Genomic DNA, 16,567 nt, shown 5'->3' with positions numbered 1-16,567 from the left:
CTCTGGGAGCTGGTTCGGGTGAATGAAACCTTTAACGGACTGATGCTGATTTTGTTGCCCCGCTCAACACTTTATGTCGCAAAGAACTGTATGTGAAAGTACCAATGAAATTTTTATTTCACATTATAATTGCAACAGGATACCTGAGCTGTTAGCAGACCTGGATCCCTGCACCCACCAAACTGCCCAGTGACTTGGAGGAAGTCTCTTTATACAGTGACGTGGAGGAAGTCTCTTTATACAGTTCTGCAAATCCATTTTTTTAAATCTTCAGGCTCACAAAAAAAGTTGGGCTTGCAAACTTGAACCTCTCTTTAAACTACTCAAAATCAGAGAACTGGGCAGGAGACACTCCTACTTTTATTTATCTGAGATGGGGTAATTGCTTTTAAGTTCTGAGCCTGCAGCCAGAACAGAACTTCACATCCAACAAGAACTTGCTCAAAGAGGGCTGCACTCTGATGTTGTGGGCTGGTCTTCACGCCCAACTAAACAACAGTGCTTTGTGCTTCAGCTTTTTGTTGGCAAAATGGGGAGAGCTCAACCAACTGCCCAACTTAAATGTGGTTATATTCCATTAAATAAGATTTCCTGGAAATGTGTTCACCACTCCTGATTTCCTGATAGGTGAGGAGTGGGATAATAACCATTGTTCAAAGGCCCAGAAAATAGACTTCCCGCCTTTCCCAGCCCTAAATCAAAACCGGGCACCAAAAATGCAGTCTTGCCCCCAACACACCCGCAAGCCATATCAAGATAGCTTTCTGGTTTCAACTTTCCATGTCAAGATTGAGAGTGCTCGATTTTAGGGGTGTTAGTTGCCCTAGTCTCTGACCCACTAAAGCAAAACTATTTCTCCACTAATCTGGGTATTTGAGGGTTGGGTTTTGGGCCCCACAGAGTGAAGTTTGGTCAGCTTGGAAGAGAGTGTGAAGAGCAAGCTGTTCATTCAATAGTATTTACTGAGCGCTTACTATGTACAGTACTAAGCACTGTACTAAGCGCTTGGAATGAACAAGTCGGCAACAGATAGAGACAGTCCCTGCCGTTTGACGGGCTTACAGTCTAATTGGGGGAGACAGGCAGACAAGACAGTGGCACTAAATAAGCTGTGGAGGGGGAAGAGGTCAGAGCAAAGCATGGTTTCAATGGCTGGGAAGCAACGTCAGTGCCATCCAGAGAGTAGAAGGCACCCACCAGCAAGGGCCACGGAGCTCTCACATTGGACAATGAGGTGCAGGACAGGCTGAGGTAAGCCGCCACAGTCCCGGAAACCACCAGACCCTCCCTGCTGCCCTCCCGCTTATCTGTGCTGTTGTCTCCCAGGTCAAGCTCCCCATGAAGAAACTGTGACCAGCAAGGACCTGCCAGACAGCAAGCCAACATAAGTGTGTAGCACGCCCATTCTGCAAGGAAGTTATGGGACAGCCCCGGGACAGCAGACTGTGAGAGATCTTACTTCCATTCCTCTGGAGGGTGGGCTAGTTCATAGTTCTCTCTCACGCTGGAAACGCCCATATCCAAATGGAGCCAGTGAACCTCCTCCGAACGCAGGTGGCTAAGGCGGAATCCATAACAGGCCACATGTTTGACCTTGTGACTGTCCACGATCTTCTGAATTATGCCCTGAATTGTGACCCAAAGACACAAACACCTGTTACCAAGTGTGCGGAGAAGGGGCTTCCAGGAAAATCATTTATTACTCCCTTTTTAAACTGTATATTAAAAGTCTTTATCCAGTTACACTAAATAAATTGAATGAGGAAATAACGGACTATCCGAAAGCATTCCAATCAAATAAACTGTAACTTCCCTCATAAATGACGTACCGTAAAAATATGAAATAAGGAACGAGGACCAGTGATAAGACTGCAAATAAGAGGTTTTCTCTTCTAGAGGCTTTTCTACCACTCTTCTTCCTTCTCTTGCTGTCAGCAATTTACAGAGCAATCTGCCCAAGACATGCCTTTTCTGTGATTGACTGGGAACCACTACTCATCCTTGCTCCCACTACTTCTGACAGTGAGAAGACTACCTTTCCAATACTGGGAAAAGAACAGTGAGGAGCCTGAAAAATTGAGGAACACACTTCTCTTCTGCCTTCTTGTTTCTGAACCTGTATGGAACCTGCCACCGCGATACCCGCTTCCCACCCCCATTAGTTTGTGAATCCCTTGAGAGCCAAGGGGCTGTCTGAATTACTGTCTATGCATTCTTCCAGGAGCTTCCCACAGCTTCCCACTAGCTTGATAAATGCCATGACTGATGTTAAACACTGCTATTTGTAAAACGAGGTTCCTTGGTACTGAGAGGACCTTTCTGAAACCTGAAAGTCCTGTTAACATATTAAAGAACAAATCATACTTCTCTGAACACTGCACTAAGCAGAGAGAGAGGCATTAGGGAGGGAGCATGGCCTAATGGGAAGAGCATGGGCCTGGAAGCAAGGAGGCCTGGGTTCTAGTCCCAGGTTTGCCCCCATCCTACTGTGTCACCTTGGGCAAGTCACAAACCTCTCTGGTCCTCATTTTCCTCAAATACAAAATGGGATTAAGGCACCTGCTCTACCTGCCTTTTAAACTGTGGGTCCTGTGTGGAACAGGAATTGTGCTTGGCCTGCTTTTCCGGAATCCAGTCCCAGGACTTAGCACGGTGTTTGGTGCACAGAAAAGGCCCCCGATTAGACTGTATGCCTGTCAATGGGCAGGGATTGTCTCTATCTGTTGCTGAATTGTACATTCTAAGCACTTAGTACAGTGCTCCGCATATAGTAAGCGCTCAATATATACTATTGAATGAATGAAGAAGTATTATTTGTTCTTTAATATGTTAGGACTTTCAGGTTTCAGGAAGATCCTCTCAGGACCAAAGAACCTCGTTTTACAAATAGCAATGTTTAACATCAGTCATGGCATTTATCAAGCTAGTGGGAAGCTGTGGGAAGCTCCTGGAAGAATGCACAAACAGTAATTCAGACAGCCCCTTGGCGCTCAAGGGATTCACAAACTAATGGGGGGTGGGAAGCGGGTATCGCGGTGGCAGGTTCCATACAGGTTCAGAAACAAGAAGGCAGAAGAGAAGTGTGTTCCTCAATTTTTCACTCTAATAAAAACTTGACACAAAATTAGATGAAAATCCACTCTTAAGTATTCTTCATCCTCTCTTTCCATTTTCTGACCGAAAAGGCAAAGCCATGTGAAGTTTTTTGTTTAACTCATATGCAAGTGACATGTCTTTCCCTCCTAAACAAAATGTTATCAATTAAACCTTTTCCAAAAACGACTTGCACCATGCATTGTCAAAACACTTAAAAACAAGGAGTTTAACTTCTCGGTGGTTGTGAGCGATATCTTAGCCCAGGCATATCACACTCCATCCAAAGTTGCAAATTATTCATATATTCTTCATAAAAATCACCACCCATCTTCACTACTGTTAAGTAGAACAAATGGAACTAAAATTGGTAAACAGCAACAGCTATTACTGTCCTACAGATACGGTGTGAGTGGGGAGGAGCCTTCCACTGGGTCTAAGAATGGGGGAAGAAGAGGAGAGGAAAGGGAAAAACCAATGAGAGAGTCAGGCAGAGAGGAGACACCCAGGTTCTCAGAAGGAGACACACCCAGAGACTCAGAGGCCGAGGTTCAGAACAGTCGAGAAGCCCAGAAGAGATGCACACTTGAGAGGCAGGTGCCTCCACTGTCTCCGCCCAGAACCCACCCACTCACTTACTGACACCGATGGTATTACCCTGAGAAAAAGCTCCCACCCCAGGCCCTGGCCCCAAGTTGGAGGAGCGGCTGTTGCTCTCTGTGCTATGCCAGGCTTCCATGTGGGTGACTCCCAAACCCCCGGAACCCCAAAGATCCTGGGCAAAACAGTAGCACACCCCCTTCTAGCAGTTTTGGTCAGAAGCAGCAAAAGGAGCTCAGTGGCCAGACGAGGTTGGCGGGGAGGCGCAGCTCAACGGAGTCGTTCGGCTCCGACTTCAAGGCAGTGGACCCCCACGCTGCAGCCCCAGCTAATCTCACAGGTGCCTCTCACTCGAGGGGGATGATGCCACCTGAAAGTGGCATTTTAGCCACCATAGGCCTCCTCTCGAATTCAAGCAGTTCAACGGGAATCAGACTGACCCGGACATCAGTGGCGTCTCCATGTCGGATGATGCTGGCCCATGACGTCGGTTCGCTGTTATTTTCAAAATAATGAAAGACTTTTAACACTCGCTCCATGGCCCCGGGGGAACGCTCCATTCCTGCACTTAGATGAGTCTTTGCGCCGGAACTCGGAGTGTGGTTCAAGTTGGGATCGAGGTATGCAGCTGCCATGGTTTTGCTTGATGCTAGGTATCGGTCATATTCTGTAAAGAGGGGGAAAAGGCTTATTTCCTGTGCAGAGTGACTTCAATATACACTTATTTATTTAGCGATTCCTATGGTAAAGGTCTTCGTTAAGCACTGGGGTTGATACAAGATAGACTGGAAACAGTTCTTGCTCTACACAATCTATGAGACTCACAATCTCAGAGAGTGGGAGAGCAGAGAGTTTGCTTTTCAAACCACACAAAATCCTGACCACTGGAAAAATCAGCCTGGGATATAATAATAATAATTATGACGATGCCACCTTGAATGTGTTTAGGGCTTTTAAAATTTTCCAAAAGCACCTTCCCATCTATCATTTCATTTTATACTCACAACATTTCTGTGAGGCAGGCAAGGGCAGGTATTGAGGCCCAGAGAGTTTAAGTGATCTGTCCAGGGTCACACAGCAAGCTAGAGGCAGACTGGGACTAAAACCTTGGTCCCAATTCCCAAGCCCATGCTCCCGTCACTAGGCCGCACTGCTGCCCACACATAGCAAAAGCAGCACATCCTGGCCCATCCACGGTTTTCCCCCTAAGGCACGTCCAGTACCTCACACCCATCCCTTTCCTGTGAGGGTTTGCAGGAGAAGGGAAGGGAAAAGTGTATGGTGGGGGAGGGTGTGTTAGGGGACTTCAACAGGGAAGGCAGAGACTCTGTCACCAAACCTCCAGTTCGAAAACAGGAGAGATGAGTTGATTCAACTGGGTCCTCTCCTGGAGCTCTGCAAAGAACACCCACTTTCTGATCAGTAAAAGCATGTTTGTAGATTTCACTGTGACTAACTCCTTGCACCTGAACCTGCAAACACATGTGCTCCAGGGTCTATCTGTCTGTGTCTCTCTCTCTCTTTCTCTCTCTCTCACACACACACACACACAGAGCACAATTCTTCAATCCACCTGGCTCATTGTGGCCTGAGGTGCAGGGCAGCCCCTCCACAATGCCGTGTGAGGGCAAATGTTGGCAATGTTGGATACAATATGTTTGTGCTCTCTAAATAACTTGTAGCTGGAAAGAATGGGGCTGGAACAGCTTACTTATTGCTCTAGTTTGTTTTAAATGGAATGTATTAGACAACAATTTAGCATAAGACCATTTCACATTAAACATCTAACTGCCCTACTTTTACAAGTTGAGCATAAGATTTAAGGTCTATAACAACCTAAACCAATTTAAATCTTAATTATACTAAACATATTCATTACTACATTTTTTGAAGCTATGCCAGATCTTTTCAAAGTCAACTGTTTCGCCAGTGAAATATCACCTGAACGACTGACATCTACTCATTCGTAATATACAAATCATGTACTCTGTTTGAAAGTAGTTCTTGAAAGATGAAGCCTAAAAGAGTTGGTCTGAAATCAGGACCCATCAATTCTGTAAACAGGAATTGCATTTCAACAAAACTCCCAATTCTGCATACAAAGTTAACATAAATTAACGCCTCTCCATTGCCCCACCTCCAAATCCTCTAGGAACACTGATGCTGACCCAATTTTAACGTTAGCTGATTTTTTTCCTCTATCCTAAGTCAGCACTCCCTCTGGACCTGGCACCGATTTGTTTCAGGCACATTAGTCTGCTGTCTGACTGGACTGCTATAATAACGAGGAAACAAGTAGAACCCCTTCTAGGGAGTGAGGTGAGGGCATTTCTTTTATGTCCTGGTGCTTGGGTTACTTGATGACAAGTTCTAAGACTCTGTTTAAACCCAACTTGTTTCCAGTCAGAAGTCTCCTCTGGGTGTCTGTTGCCTCTTCCAGAGGGATGTATGTTGAGGCTAACAACCAATCCCCTAGAGAAAGTCTCTGCAGCAATCAACACTGGCAAACACAAAAGCTGTTATGCCAACAACTTACCTACAGAGAAAAACTCTTTTTATGAGGACAGGACTGAATACCGCAGTCAAGTGTTAATTCATTTATTCACATTAATGTCTATCTCTGTATCTGTTAACTAGATTGTACTGTACTCTCCTAAGCGTTTAGAACAGTAGTCTAAAAACACACACAGTAAAACATTTATATACCACTGATTGATTGACTGAAGTATAAATGAACAGATTCTCTGCTTCAGATTAGTCTAGAAACCTAGATTTGAAATCATCTACCTGGATCCCACACAAACCGGGTGCACAATCATTCACTTAGTCCAGATTTTCAGGTGCCCTTCCTACCCTGAGATGGAAAACCAACAGAAACAGCAGAAGGAAAATGAAGCAACTAATGTGGAAAAAAAATCTACAAACTCCTGGGGACTCAAGTCAGTGTGAAAATGTCCCCCTCCCCACCCCATCACATATGCACATCACTATACTCAGGACCCCATTTCCCAGAATGAACACTGTCTCTGTCCATGTGTCGCAATGAATTCCAGAACCATAAAACGTGTTTAGTTTGGACTTTAGGTCTCCAAACCTTAAGTCCAATCTGAAGCCCAGAGGTCACCCATAAAGTCCCAACACCAGGAGGCAGTCACCCATTAGCCAACTCTATTTTGTTAATGAAATGTACATCGCCTTGATTCTATTTAGTTGCCATTGTTTTTACGAGATATTCTTCCCCTTGACTCTATTTATTGCCATTGTTCTTGTCTGTCTGTCTCCCCCTATTAGACTGTAAGCCAGTCAAACGGCAGGGACTGTCTCTATCTGTTGCTGACTTGTTCATTCCAAGTGCTTAGTACAGTGCACTGCACATAGTAAGCGCTCAATAAATACTATTGAATGAATGAATGAATGAACTCTAGCATTTGCATATTTATTTATACCCATCCTCGGCATGTTTGTAGATGATAATTCTACTCTACATCCAATTAGTAATCTGATTACTCTAATTTGTAAATGTAAAGAGTGTAAGTGGGCAAGGACCATGGCTGTTGTACTCTCCCACATGCTCAATAAGAGTGCACTGCAACTCGAGCAACACAACTTGGGAATTGCTTAATAATTCATTCATTCATTCAATAGTATTTATTGAGCGCTTACTATGTGCAGAGCACTGTACTAAGCGCTTGGGATGAACAAGTCGGCAACAGATAGAGACAGTCCCTGGCCGTCTAATCGGGGGAGACGGACAGACAAGAACAATGGCACTAAACAGCGTCAAGGGGAAGAACATCTCGTAAAAACAATGGCAACTAAATAGAATCAAGGCGATGTACAATTCATTAACAAAATAAATAGGGTAACGAAAATATATACAGTTGAGCGGACGGGTACAGTGCTGTGGGGATGGGAAGGGAGAGGTGGAGGAGCAGAGGGAAAAGGGGAAAATGAGGCTTTAGCTGCGGAGAGGTAAAGGGGGGATGGCAGAGGGAGTAGAGGGGGGAGAGGAGCTCAGTCTGGGAAGGCCTCTTGGAGGAGGTGATTTTTAAGTAAGGTTTTGAAGAGGGAAAGAGAATCAGTTTGGCGGAGGTGAGGAGGGAGGGCGTTCCAGGACCGCGGGAGGACGTGACCCGGGGGTCGACGGCGGGATAGGCGAGACCGAGGGACGGCGAGGAGGTGGGCGGCAGAGGAGCGGAGCGTGCGGGGTGGGCGGTAGAAAGAGAGAAGGGAGGAGAGGTAGGAAGGGGCAAGGTGATGGAGAGCCTTGAAGCCTAGAGTGAGGAGTTTTTGTTTGGAGCGGAGGTCGATAGGCAACCACTGGAGTTGTTTAAGAAGGGGAGTGACATGCCCAGATCGTTTCTGCAGGAAGATGAGCCGGGCAGCGGAGTGAAGAATAGACCGGAGCGGGGCGAGAGAGGAGGAAGGGAGGTCAGAGAGAAGGCTGACACAGTAGTCTAGCCGGGATATAACGAGAGCCCGTAATAGTAAGGTAGCCGTTTGGGTGGAGAGGAAAGGGCGGATCTTGGCGATATTGTAGAGTAGTAGTAGTAGTAGTAGTAGTAGTAATAAGTACTACTACTATCAATGCTCAGTGGTATTTATTGAGCGTTTACTGTTTGCAGAGCACTATACCAAGGGCTTGGGAGAGGACAATACAAGAGAGTTGATAGGATTGACTCTGTCCACAAGGAACTTATACTATTTTCTACTACTATTACAAACACCTGCAGGGCCATCTCTCGGTGGGCTGGGGAACAAGATGCAATTTGATTAACCAGCCATCTAGGTAAGGGCATTCATTGTGCTTTTGCTATTGAACCTGGCTCAGCATTTGGTCAAAGAGGTTAAGTGCAAGAAGCTGGACTGTCAGAAAAAGGTGGGTTAAGTTCAGAAGGCAGGCTCCAGTTTCCTTTTTCAATCACTAAGTAAAATGACCTAGTCATCAGCAGTAGGATTTTAACTATGTTAAATGAATCAGATCACAGAAAACTGAGGGAAGGAAAAGCTACACACTGGTCATCACACTCAAACTGAATTTTAATCAATCAGTCTATCAGTGGTATCTATTGATCACTTATGGTGGGAAGAGCACTGTATTAAGTGCCTGGGAAAGTACAACACAACAGAGACAACACATGTGGTCCCTGACAAGGAGGAGCTGACAAGTCTACAGGATGACAGCACAAAAGTCCCCAGTAAGGTAAAGCATCTAACATACACGGCTGCAGTTCTCAACCAAAGCTCAACTAAGTCCTGAGTCGTTTGGTAGCTAAATGAAAACATTTAAGTAACATGCCCTGATTCCTCTTATTTTAAAAAGAGAATTACTAGTCAATCAATAGTATTTGTTGAGTGCTTACTATGGGCAGAGCACTGGACTAAGTGCTTGAAAAAACAATAGCACACACATTTTCAAGGAGGATTGATCTGCTTTGCTCCCCCAGAGTGGGGTGCGTGTATGTGTGTCTGTGTATGAGTTCGTCTGTGTGTGTATGACTTTGCATCAAAAGATCTTTACAGCTGATGGGAAATCCTATCCAGACACTGGGTGTGGTTGAAAGGATTTCTATGCTGCTAATCCACCCCACACTGGGTGTAAGAGAAAAATCGCCCTTTAGGTGACAGATATTAATCAACTGATTCAATTTTATCTATTGAGCATTTACTGTGTGCACAGCACTGTACTAAGCACCTGGGAGAGTACCATACAATAGAGTCAGTAGACGCTAACCCTGACCACAGGGAGCTTACTCTGGTTATTTCAAGTTGGACATGGGTAAGCAGTTGACAGGGGAGCAAGAAGAATCAAACTCCAGAACAAGAGCTCTCAAGTCCACAGGACTAATGGACAGCTGAACCATTTCCTTCTGAACACTGGGAATGCTCTGCGGGCTCCTGGGAACTTATAGAGGACCACTGGATACAGGATTGATCTAGACATTTCATTTCTGGGGGCCCACCTTTATTTCACCACCAATTCCCATAACATGAAACCATGAACCGCCATAAAAACCTGAAGTAGAGTCCTTAAAGAACATGCTGTTTTGTAAAAGTACACCTTATCTGCACAGTAACTATGGCAACTCCTCTTGGGATTAACAGATGAGCCTGCATCCTAAGTCTTAAGGCCCCAGAGTCTGCATGAAGGAATGGCTATGTTGGTTTGTGCAGCGCCACTGGCATGCCCTCATTACTGCCACTGAAATGTCACAAGCCAGTCTAGGCAGGAAGGCAGCAATTGTAAAACGCGTGCAAGGGTTCTTATAGGCAAGAAAGATCCACTGGCAGCCAATGGGACAGCAGCAAAGCTTTGATGCTGTGCCATAATGCCAGAAGGCAATGGCCTCAGTAGCCACCACGACCTTCGCTGGCCAAGGGAACTGGCTGTCTTTCAGGATTCTTGCTAGGCCGGTCCACCTCCCGGAGCAGCCTCAATGGTTCTTCGGCCCGAAAAGTTCACCGTTGGAGGTAGAGCCCCAGCAGGCATTTATCCAGTTGCAGAGGCAGGACTAGAACCGAGATCTCCTGATGTCCAGTCATGTTCTTGCCTCTAGGCCCACAGCACAAAACCACCATCAGGTTGAAAAATGACTGGGAATCCAGTATGAGACAGTTATCATGGTCTGTCTGAAGGCTCCTGACTGGTCACCTCAATTCGCCGCCAGCCTGCCTGCCTGACTACCCTCTGGATGCTGTCCTGAGGCCTAGCAAAGCAGTAGCAGGATAAGGGCACAGGACTGGAGAAAATCCCAAAATGTTAACAGGAAGGAAGGGAAAATCTGCATGAATGCTCATGCAACTCTTTCAATGATATGGTGAAAAGATCATCACCATTTTCATCATCAGATAATACTCAACATTCACCTGTGAGCAGGGTCTTTACAGGGGTCTGGAACTTTAGGCAACTCAACTGTATTCGGCTCAAATACAAAGCACAGTTTACAAATAAAATGGTTAAAGAAAAACATGCCAGCGATAGTCATACAGCAACATCCTTCGCCCTAGAAGAAGTAGGTAATTTCGCAGTAAGCAGTATTTTGATTTTTTTTTCACAGTACCTTTAAAAGTAATAATAATAATAATAATGCTGGTATTTGTTAAGCGCTTACTATGTGCAGAGCACTGTTCTAAGCGCTGGGGTAGACACAAGGGAATCAGGTTGTCCAACATGGGGCTCATAGTCTTAATCCCCATTTTACAGATGAGGTAGCTGAGGCACAGAGAAGTTAAGTGACTTGCCCAAAGTCACACAGCTGACAAGTGGCAGAGCGGGGATTCAAACCCATGATCTCTGACTCCAAAGCCCATGCTCTTTCCACTGAGCCACGCTGCTTCTCAAGTATATTGCTAAGTATTCTCAAGTATATTGCTAAGAGTCTCACAGCCTTAAAAAATTGAAATTGTCATTCAAATTAGGAGTATCATATGTTTTTTGAAGATAGTGATGGTGCAAACCACCGTAAATGGTAGATAATAAAATTAATGATACTGGCTAAGCGCTATGAGGTAGATACAAGATAATCAGATCAAATACAGTCCCTGATCCACGTAGGACTTACAGTTTAAAAAGACATGTAGGGGAAGGAGAATTTGCAGAACTGAAAAACTAGCAGCAGATGTTAATTTCTCATCAGTAGAGAAACCCCATGGCCTAGTGGAAAGAGTACGGGTTTACAAGTATGAGGACATGGGTTCTAATCCCAGCTCTGCTGGTTGCCTACTGTGTGACCTTGGGCAAGTTACTTAACTTCTCTGGGCCTCAGTTTTCTCATCTTTAAAATGGGGATTCGACACGTGTTCTCCCTCCTACTTAGGCTTTGAGCCCCATATGGGACAGAGATTTGTCTGACTTGATTAATCTGTCCTATCCCAGTTCTTAGAACAGTGTTTGACACAAAGGACTTAAATACCCTAACAATAACATCCACCCACAATGATATGACCATTTATCCCTTTTCTTAGCTCCTACAGTTCTCATTTGGAAATTCAACCGTGGGATTCCACATCTTTACTTTTCTTATTCTATTTGCAGCCCAGAAAGATGTTCCTAGTTCTCCCAGGATGAAACCTCAGAATAGACATTCTTCAGTGGAGCACTGAGATTTCATCTAAAGCCACATAAAATTCAGGGCAAAGACAATTAGGGCTTGAGGGTGTCAGTCAACAGCGTTCCTGTCAAAATCCACAGTTCACTGTCCTCTCTCCTAGGCTTTGTGGAAAGTTACCAAATAATTTACAGTTCAATGGAGGCCAAAGGGCACATACAAACAGGAATAAACATGAAGTAAAATGGCATTAGCACACAAGCCCACTCAAGCCAGGCCCTGGCAAAGCAATGACCATACCACTTTGGGGCCAAGGAGGAGAAATGAAGAGCCAGGGACTTGCCACTTTGCCATCCATTTCAAGAGATCTACAAGAAACAATCAGCCATATTTACTGAGTGCCTACTTTGTGCAGAGCACTGTAATAACCACTTGGGAGGGTACAATATAACAGACGTTCTCTGCCCACAAGGAGCTTACAGTCTAGAAAAGGAGACAGACATTAAAATAAATTACGGATCTATTCCTACTCATTTATTCAATTGTGTTTATTGAGTGCTTACTGTACAAAGTGCTTGGGCGAGTACAATATAACCATAAACAGACATTACCTGCCTGCAAGGAGTTGCTATGGGGTTGGGGTGAATAAACCGTATAAGGCCAAGTGCAAGGATGACTTAGAAGGGAGATGGACTAGAGGAAATGAGGGCTTAATGGGGGGAACGGCTTTTGGAGGATATATGATTTTAATAAAGTTTTAAAGGTGGGGAGAATGATGGTCTGTCAGATATGAAGGGATCTGTCAGATAATGAAGGAATTATTACTTATTGTATGAAGATGTTATTAGTTTACTGTGACTGATTATTTGGGAGGTGAGCATGGGCATGGCTTTTATAACCATTCTAAATGGCCATCGTGATCCTAGCTAGATTATTCTAGAAACAATTTAAGAATAATATACTTAGAGAAAGGTCTCAGCCTTTGCTCAGATTTATGAACCTAGCCACATTACTGTGATTGACTTACTATGATGTCATTTTGGCATTTTAGGATAAACATCTTAATAATAAAATATCACATTTCTGCACTTCTGCAGTTCCTTCAAATTTCCTTTCTGAACTTTTTTTGGATGCTGGAAGTAACTCTTACACAAACTACAATGGCTAACAAGCTCCCTGTGACTTGGCATCTTATCAGGTCTTAATCCACGTAATTCAAGTATCTCACAATTGTTTCAGAAACCCTTCTCTATATCTGTGTGGCATATTATTTCAGTGGTCTACAGAAACGTGAAAAGGGTTGAAACTATATCTTAAACAATGATTTCAAATCAGCACAGTCACCTTACTAGTATCCTGCCCTCTACATTCAGTTTATTCTCCAAGAGCGCTTGTTTTCATTGGGAAATTTGGATAGACTATTAAGAGGGAATCAACCAGTGTTCTTCCTACAGGTGAGCTGGATTAGATACAAAGGAAATTCAACCGGTGCAATTAATAAATAATAATAAACATTTAAGAAGTTTTTTGAGGATTAACTTAATAGCACAAAGCTAAACACCAATGAAACGACAATGAACCTTGAATTCCTTGTCTCCAAGTATTTGGTTGGGTGATAATCCAAACAGATGTAGACACTGTTATACATAATGATGTCCATAAACCTGTCTCTATTTATGGCATGGGTTTCCATTGTTATACGCTAGACTACTTGCTTTGTTTTGTTCTGTTTTGTTTTGTTGTCTGTCTCTCCTGTTTAGACTGTGAGCCAGTTGTTGGGCAGAGATTGTCTCTGTTGCCGAATTGTACATTCTAAGTGCTTAGTATAGTGCTCTACACATAGTAAATGTTCAATAAATACGACTGAATGAATAAATGAATTGTGGCTGGGACCTTGCTGACCCATTTCCAGAATTTACTAAGCTAGGCGATGGACTGTTTTCCTCCACTCTCTGACTCTTCCCCCTGCTTGGCCTCATTACTTCCTCCCTGGCCCCTCATCCTTTTTCTTCTTTGAGGCTAACTCTCTGATGGTTGGGAAAAATACACTTTCATCAATCAAATTAAAAATCAAGGAAGTGATGATTAACGACAAAGAATTAACCAAAGCTATCAAATTCTCAGAATCATAACCCTTCTCCATTAAAACTGCTCTAGCAGCTCTGCTCAAGTTTGGGTTTCCTTCCTACTCAAGGCTGATTTTCCTGCACTCTAAATATCTTTACCTGATCCCATTTCAATGTAAATGTACTGAAAGATGTTTGCATTTTCCATTAATAAGACTAGCTCAACTGCACAACAGGCAACTGAACTGCCTTTCCCGCCTTTATTCCAAACACAATGCCGTCTCTTAGCACATTGTACACTAGGTTCTGGCATTTCTGCACTCCGTTTCCACACAATGGCCCTTCGCTATTCTCACCCAACACATCACTCACAACTGGAGATCTGTATTCACCATTAAAAGGTTCAAAAATTTTTGTTGAGCACCTAGCTACAAATTGTGCACTGAGGCACTGCCCAGTCCCTTTGACACTGTTTCAAATGCTTTACAAAATTTTTTAAAAGTGCGGCCCCCAAAGTAAAACTGTGTCCTCCCCTTCCTTGAGTTTGTAACACTGTCTGCAAAAGGAGAACTCTGCTGGTGTGTCACAGCCCACAGTTTTATGATTTTTTTTTTTAAAGGTAACCAAAACGAGACCTGAGAAGGCAAGTGCTATCCCAGCATGCCTGTTCTACACTAGGCCTGTTCCCATGATGACTTCAGCCAAGCTCGGTCTCAGATATCTGTTCACCTGCTCCATCTTTTAAAATTACTCCATTTTAATTTAAACACCCTCCCTGACAATCCCCTCTCCCATCCCACTCCAACCATTCCCAAACCAAAGTAGCTTTACCTGGTTCCTGAATTCCAACCCCTGATGGACTCAGACCCAATGCCTGGCTTCCTCTGCCACCTGCCTCAACCTGATTGAAATCTGTCCCTTCACCTGCGTTTTAAAACTGCTGAATGGGGCTTGAAAATAGTTTTGGGGCAGTAGTTCAAAAAATAAAATGCTGGGGTAGGTCCACCATTTACATTTAGGCAACAAATGCCACAGTTATCATTGTAATCATTAGTGGCTTTACTGTTATTAATAATTGATATTATTATTACAACTTCTCCAAACTGAGAGCCAATAGATCCCAAGTAAGGGAAAATGTTCTTTCAAGATTATGAAACTTTCCAAGAAAATTCACTCCCCTGAAGAGGCTGATTCTGAGCCAGAAGAAACCCCTGCAATTCAGGAAAGCCCCTCTCCCTCCCCCCACCTTGATCATAATAGCATTTATAGGATACATATCCCTATCCTAGACAGTTAAGTCTTCTTTGATACTGCTCTAAGACATTCAACTCAAAAAGCCAGTATGTAACCCCAGTCAGATTAGCAGCCTTGGGAAAACTGAATCAAGTAAGGATACTTATCTGGAGAGCGTTAATCTTAAGAGCTCTGCTGCTTGAGAGCAGTGGGTCAAAGTTCCTCATTAGCTGAGCCTTTACAGAAGCAACTCCACTCGGGTCTTGTGATCTTGAGCAATAACAAGGGTAGCTAGCTATCAGTGCTTCTCCTGGATGGCCACAGGGGACTAAAGACTTACTTCCCTCTATCAGATGCCCCAATCTTTTATCTTGGTAAGTAAACCCCAAGGACAACCATTAGCAGTCTTCCTTGGAAGTTCCTAAAATTAAGAAACTCAAACTATTTATGAAGAAACTCCACAGAATTGGTCCAAACTTCTTGCTACAAACATCCAGCAATGGTTAATTTGGATTAAAACAAAATTTTGCCATTATTGACAAATGAGAAAGTGAAGGGGCTAAATTGTTGTAATGTTTGGACAATAAAAAGGGATTAGCAGGAAAACAGTGTCTGTGGGAAAGGGGAGGAAGCACTCTTTGAAAGAGGTGAACCAGAAAATCAAAGTGCCCCTCTAGGCTGGGAAATCTCCAAAACCCATGGCTGCCGATCCTCTGGGGCAACAGGGACCACCTCAAGTGGCTAATCTCATAGGAGGATACTGCCTTGGACAAGTAGCACATTTGAAAGCAATGACTGTCCCAGATCTCCAAAGCTAGTCTTAATTTAGCACTTTTAGAGCATATATTTTCAAAACTCCTCTCAAATCTATATAATGGTCCTTCGTATTTGAAGGAAGACACCACTGATGGCGAAATTCATCTATGTGTTAGGTTGAAAGGAAAAGGCTGGATTTCTCCCACCTGCCCTGCCCTGCAACTACCATGTACACAAAAGCAGCGTGGGGAAGCAGCGTGGCTCAGTGGAAAGAGCCTGGGCTTCGGAGCCATAGGTCATGAGTTCGACTCCCGGCTCTGCCACTTGTCAGCTGTGTGACTGTGGGCAAGTCACTTCACTTCTCTGTGCCTCAGTGACCTCATCTGTAAAATGGGGATTAATTGTGAGCCTCACGTGGGACGACCTGATTACCCTGTATCTCTCCCAGCGCTTAGAACAGTGCTCTGCACATAGTAAGCACTTAACAAATATCAACATTATTATTATTATAAAAGGCTATCTCTTCTTGTGTTGCTAATGTTCATTCCACATAATGCCAGATGCTATTTTTCCATTTTCTCATCTTTCTTGTCTCTCAAATCCTTCTGCTTTGGCTTGAAGAGAGCCACTCCCTTCTTGATGGCAGTGCACCATGCTGGTCTATCCTGGACAACGGGCTCCCAGTTTCCAGCTGGGGCATAACACTATAGAGGGTTATGTTTTACTGGATCCTTAAAACTACTGGTCTTTCCTTCATGTTTTTGGTATTCC

The 16,567-nt window shown here is 44.0% G+C and overlaps 1 protein-coding gene across 12 annotated transcripts in view; it reads right to left on the bottom strand.

Annotated features, from left to right (window-relative positions):
• The window catches only part of PTK2 (protein tyrosine kinase 2), a 143,234-nt gene that overhangs the window by 79,372 nt on the left and 47,295 nt on the right, over positions 1–16,567 (bottom strand). For all 12 annotated transcript variants that reach the window (XM_029064154.1, XM_029064144.1, XM_029064145.1 and 9 more), the window contains exons 2-3: positions 4,134–4,360; positions 1,460–1,626 (exon numbers count right to left, since the gene is read on the bottom strand). In XM_029064154.1, the coding sequence (XP_028919987.1) occupies positions 1,460–1,626; positions 4,134–4,328 (362 nt within the window). In that variant the 5' untranslated portion in view covers positions 4,329–4,360. The remainder of the gene's footprint in view (positions 1–1,459; positions 1,627–4,133; positions 4,361–16,567) is intronic.

The sequence above is a fragment of the Ornithorhynchus anatinus genome, chromosome 4, assembly GCF_004115215.2.
Source record: "Ornithorhynchus anatinus isolate Pmale09 chromosome 4, mOrnAna1.pri.v4, whole genome shotgun sequence".
Taxonomy (NCBI): domain Eukaryota; kingdom Metazoa; phylum Chordata; class Mammalia; order Monotremata; family Ornithorhynchidae; genus Ornithorhynchus; species Ornithorhynchus anatinus.
This window is presented reverse-complemented; position numbering and strand designations above follow the sequence as displayed.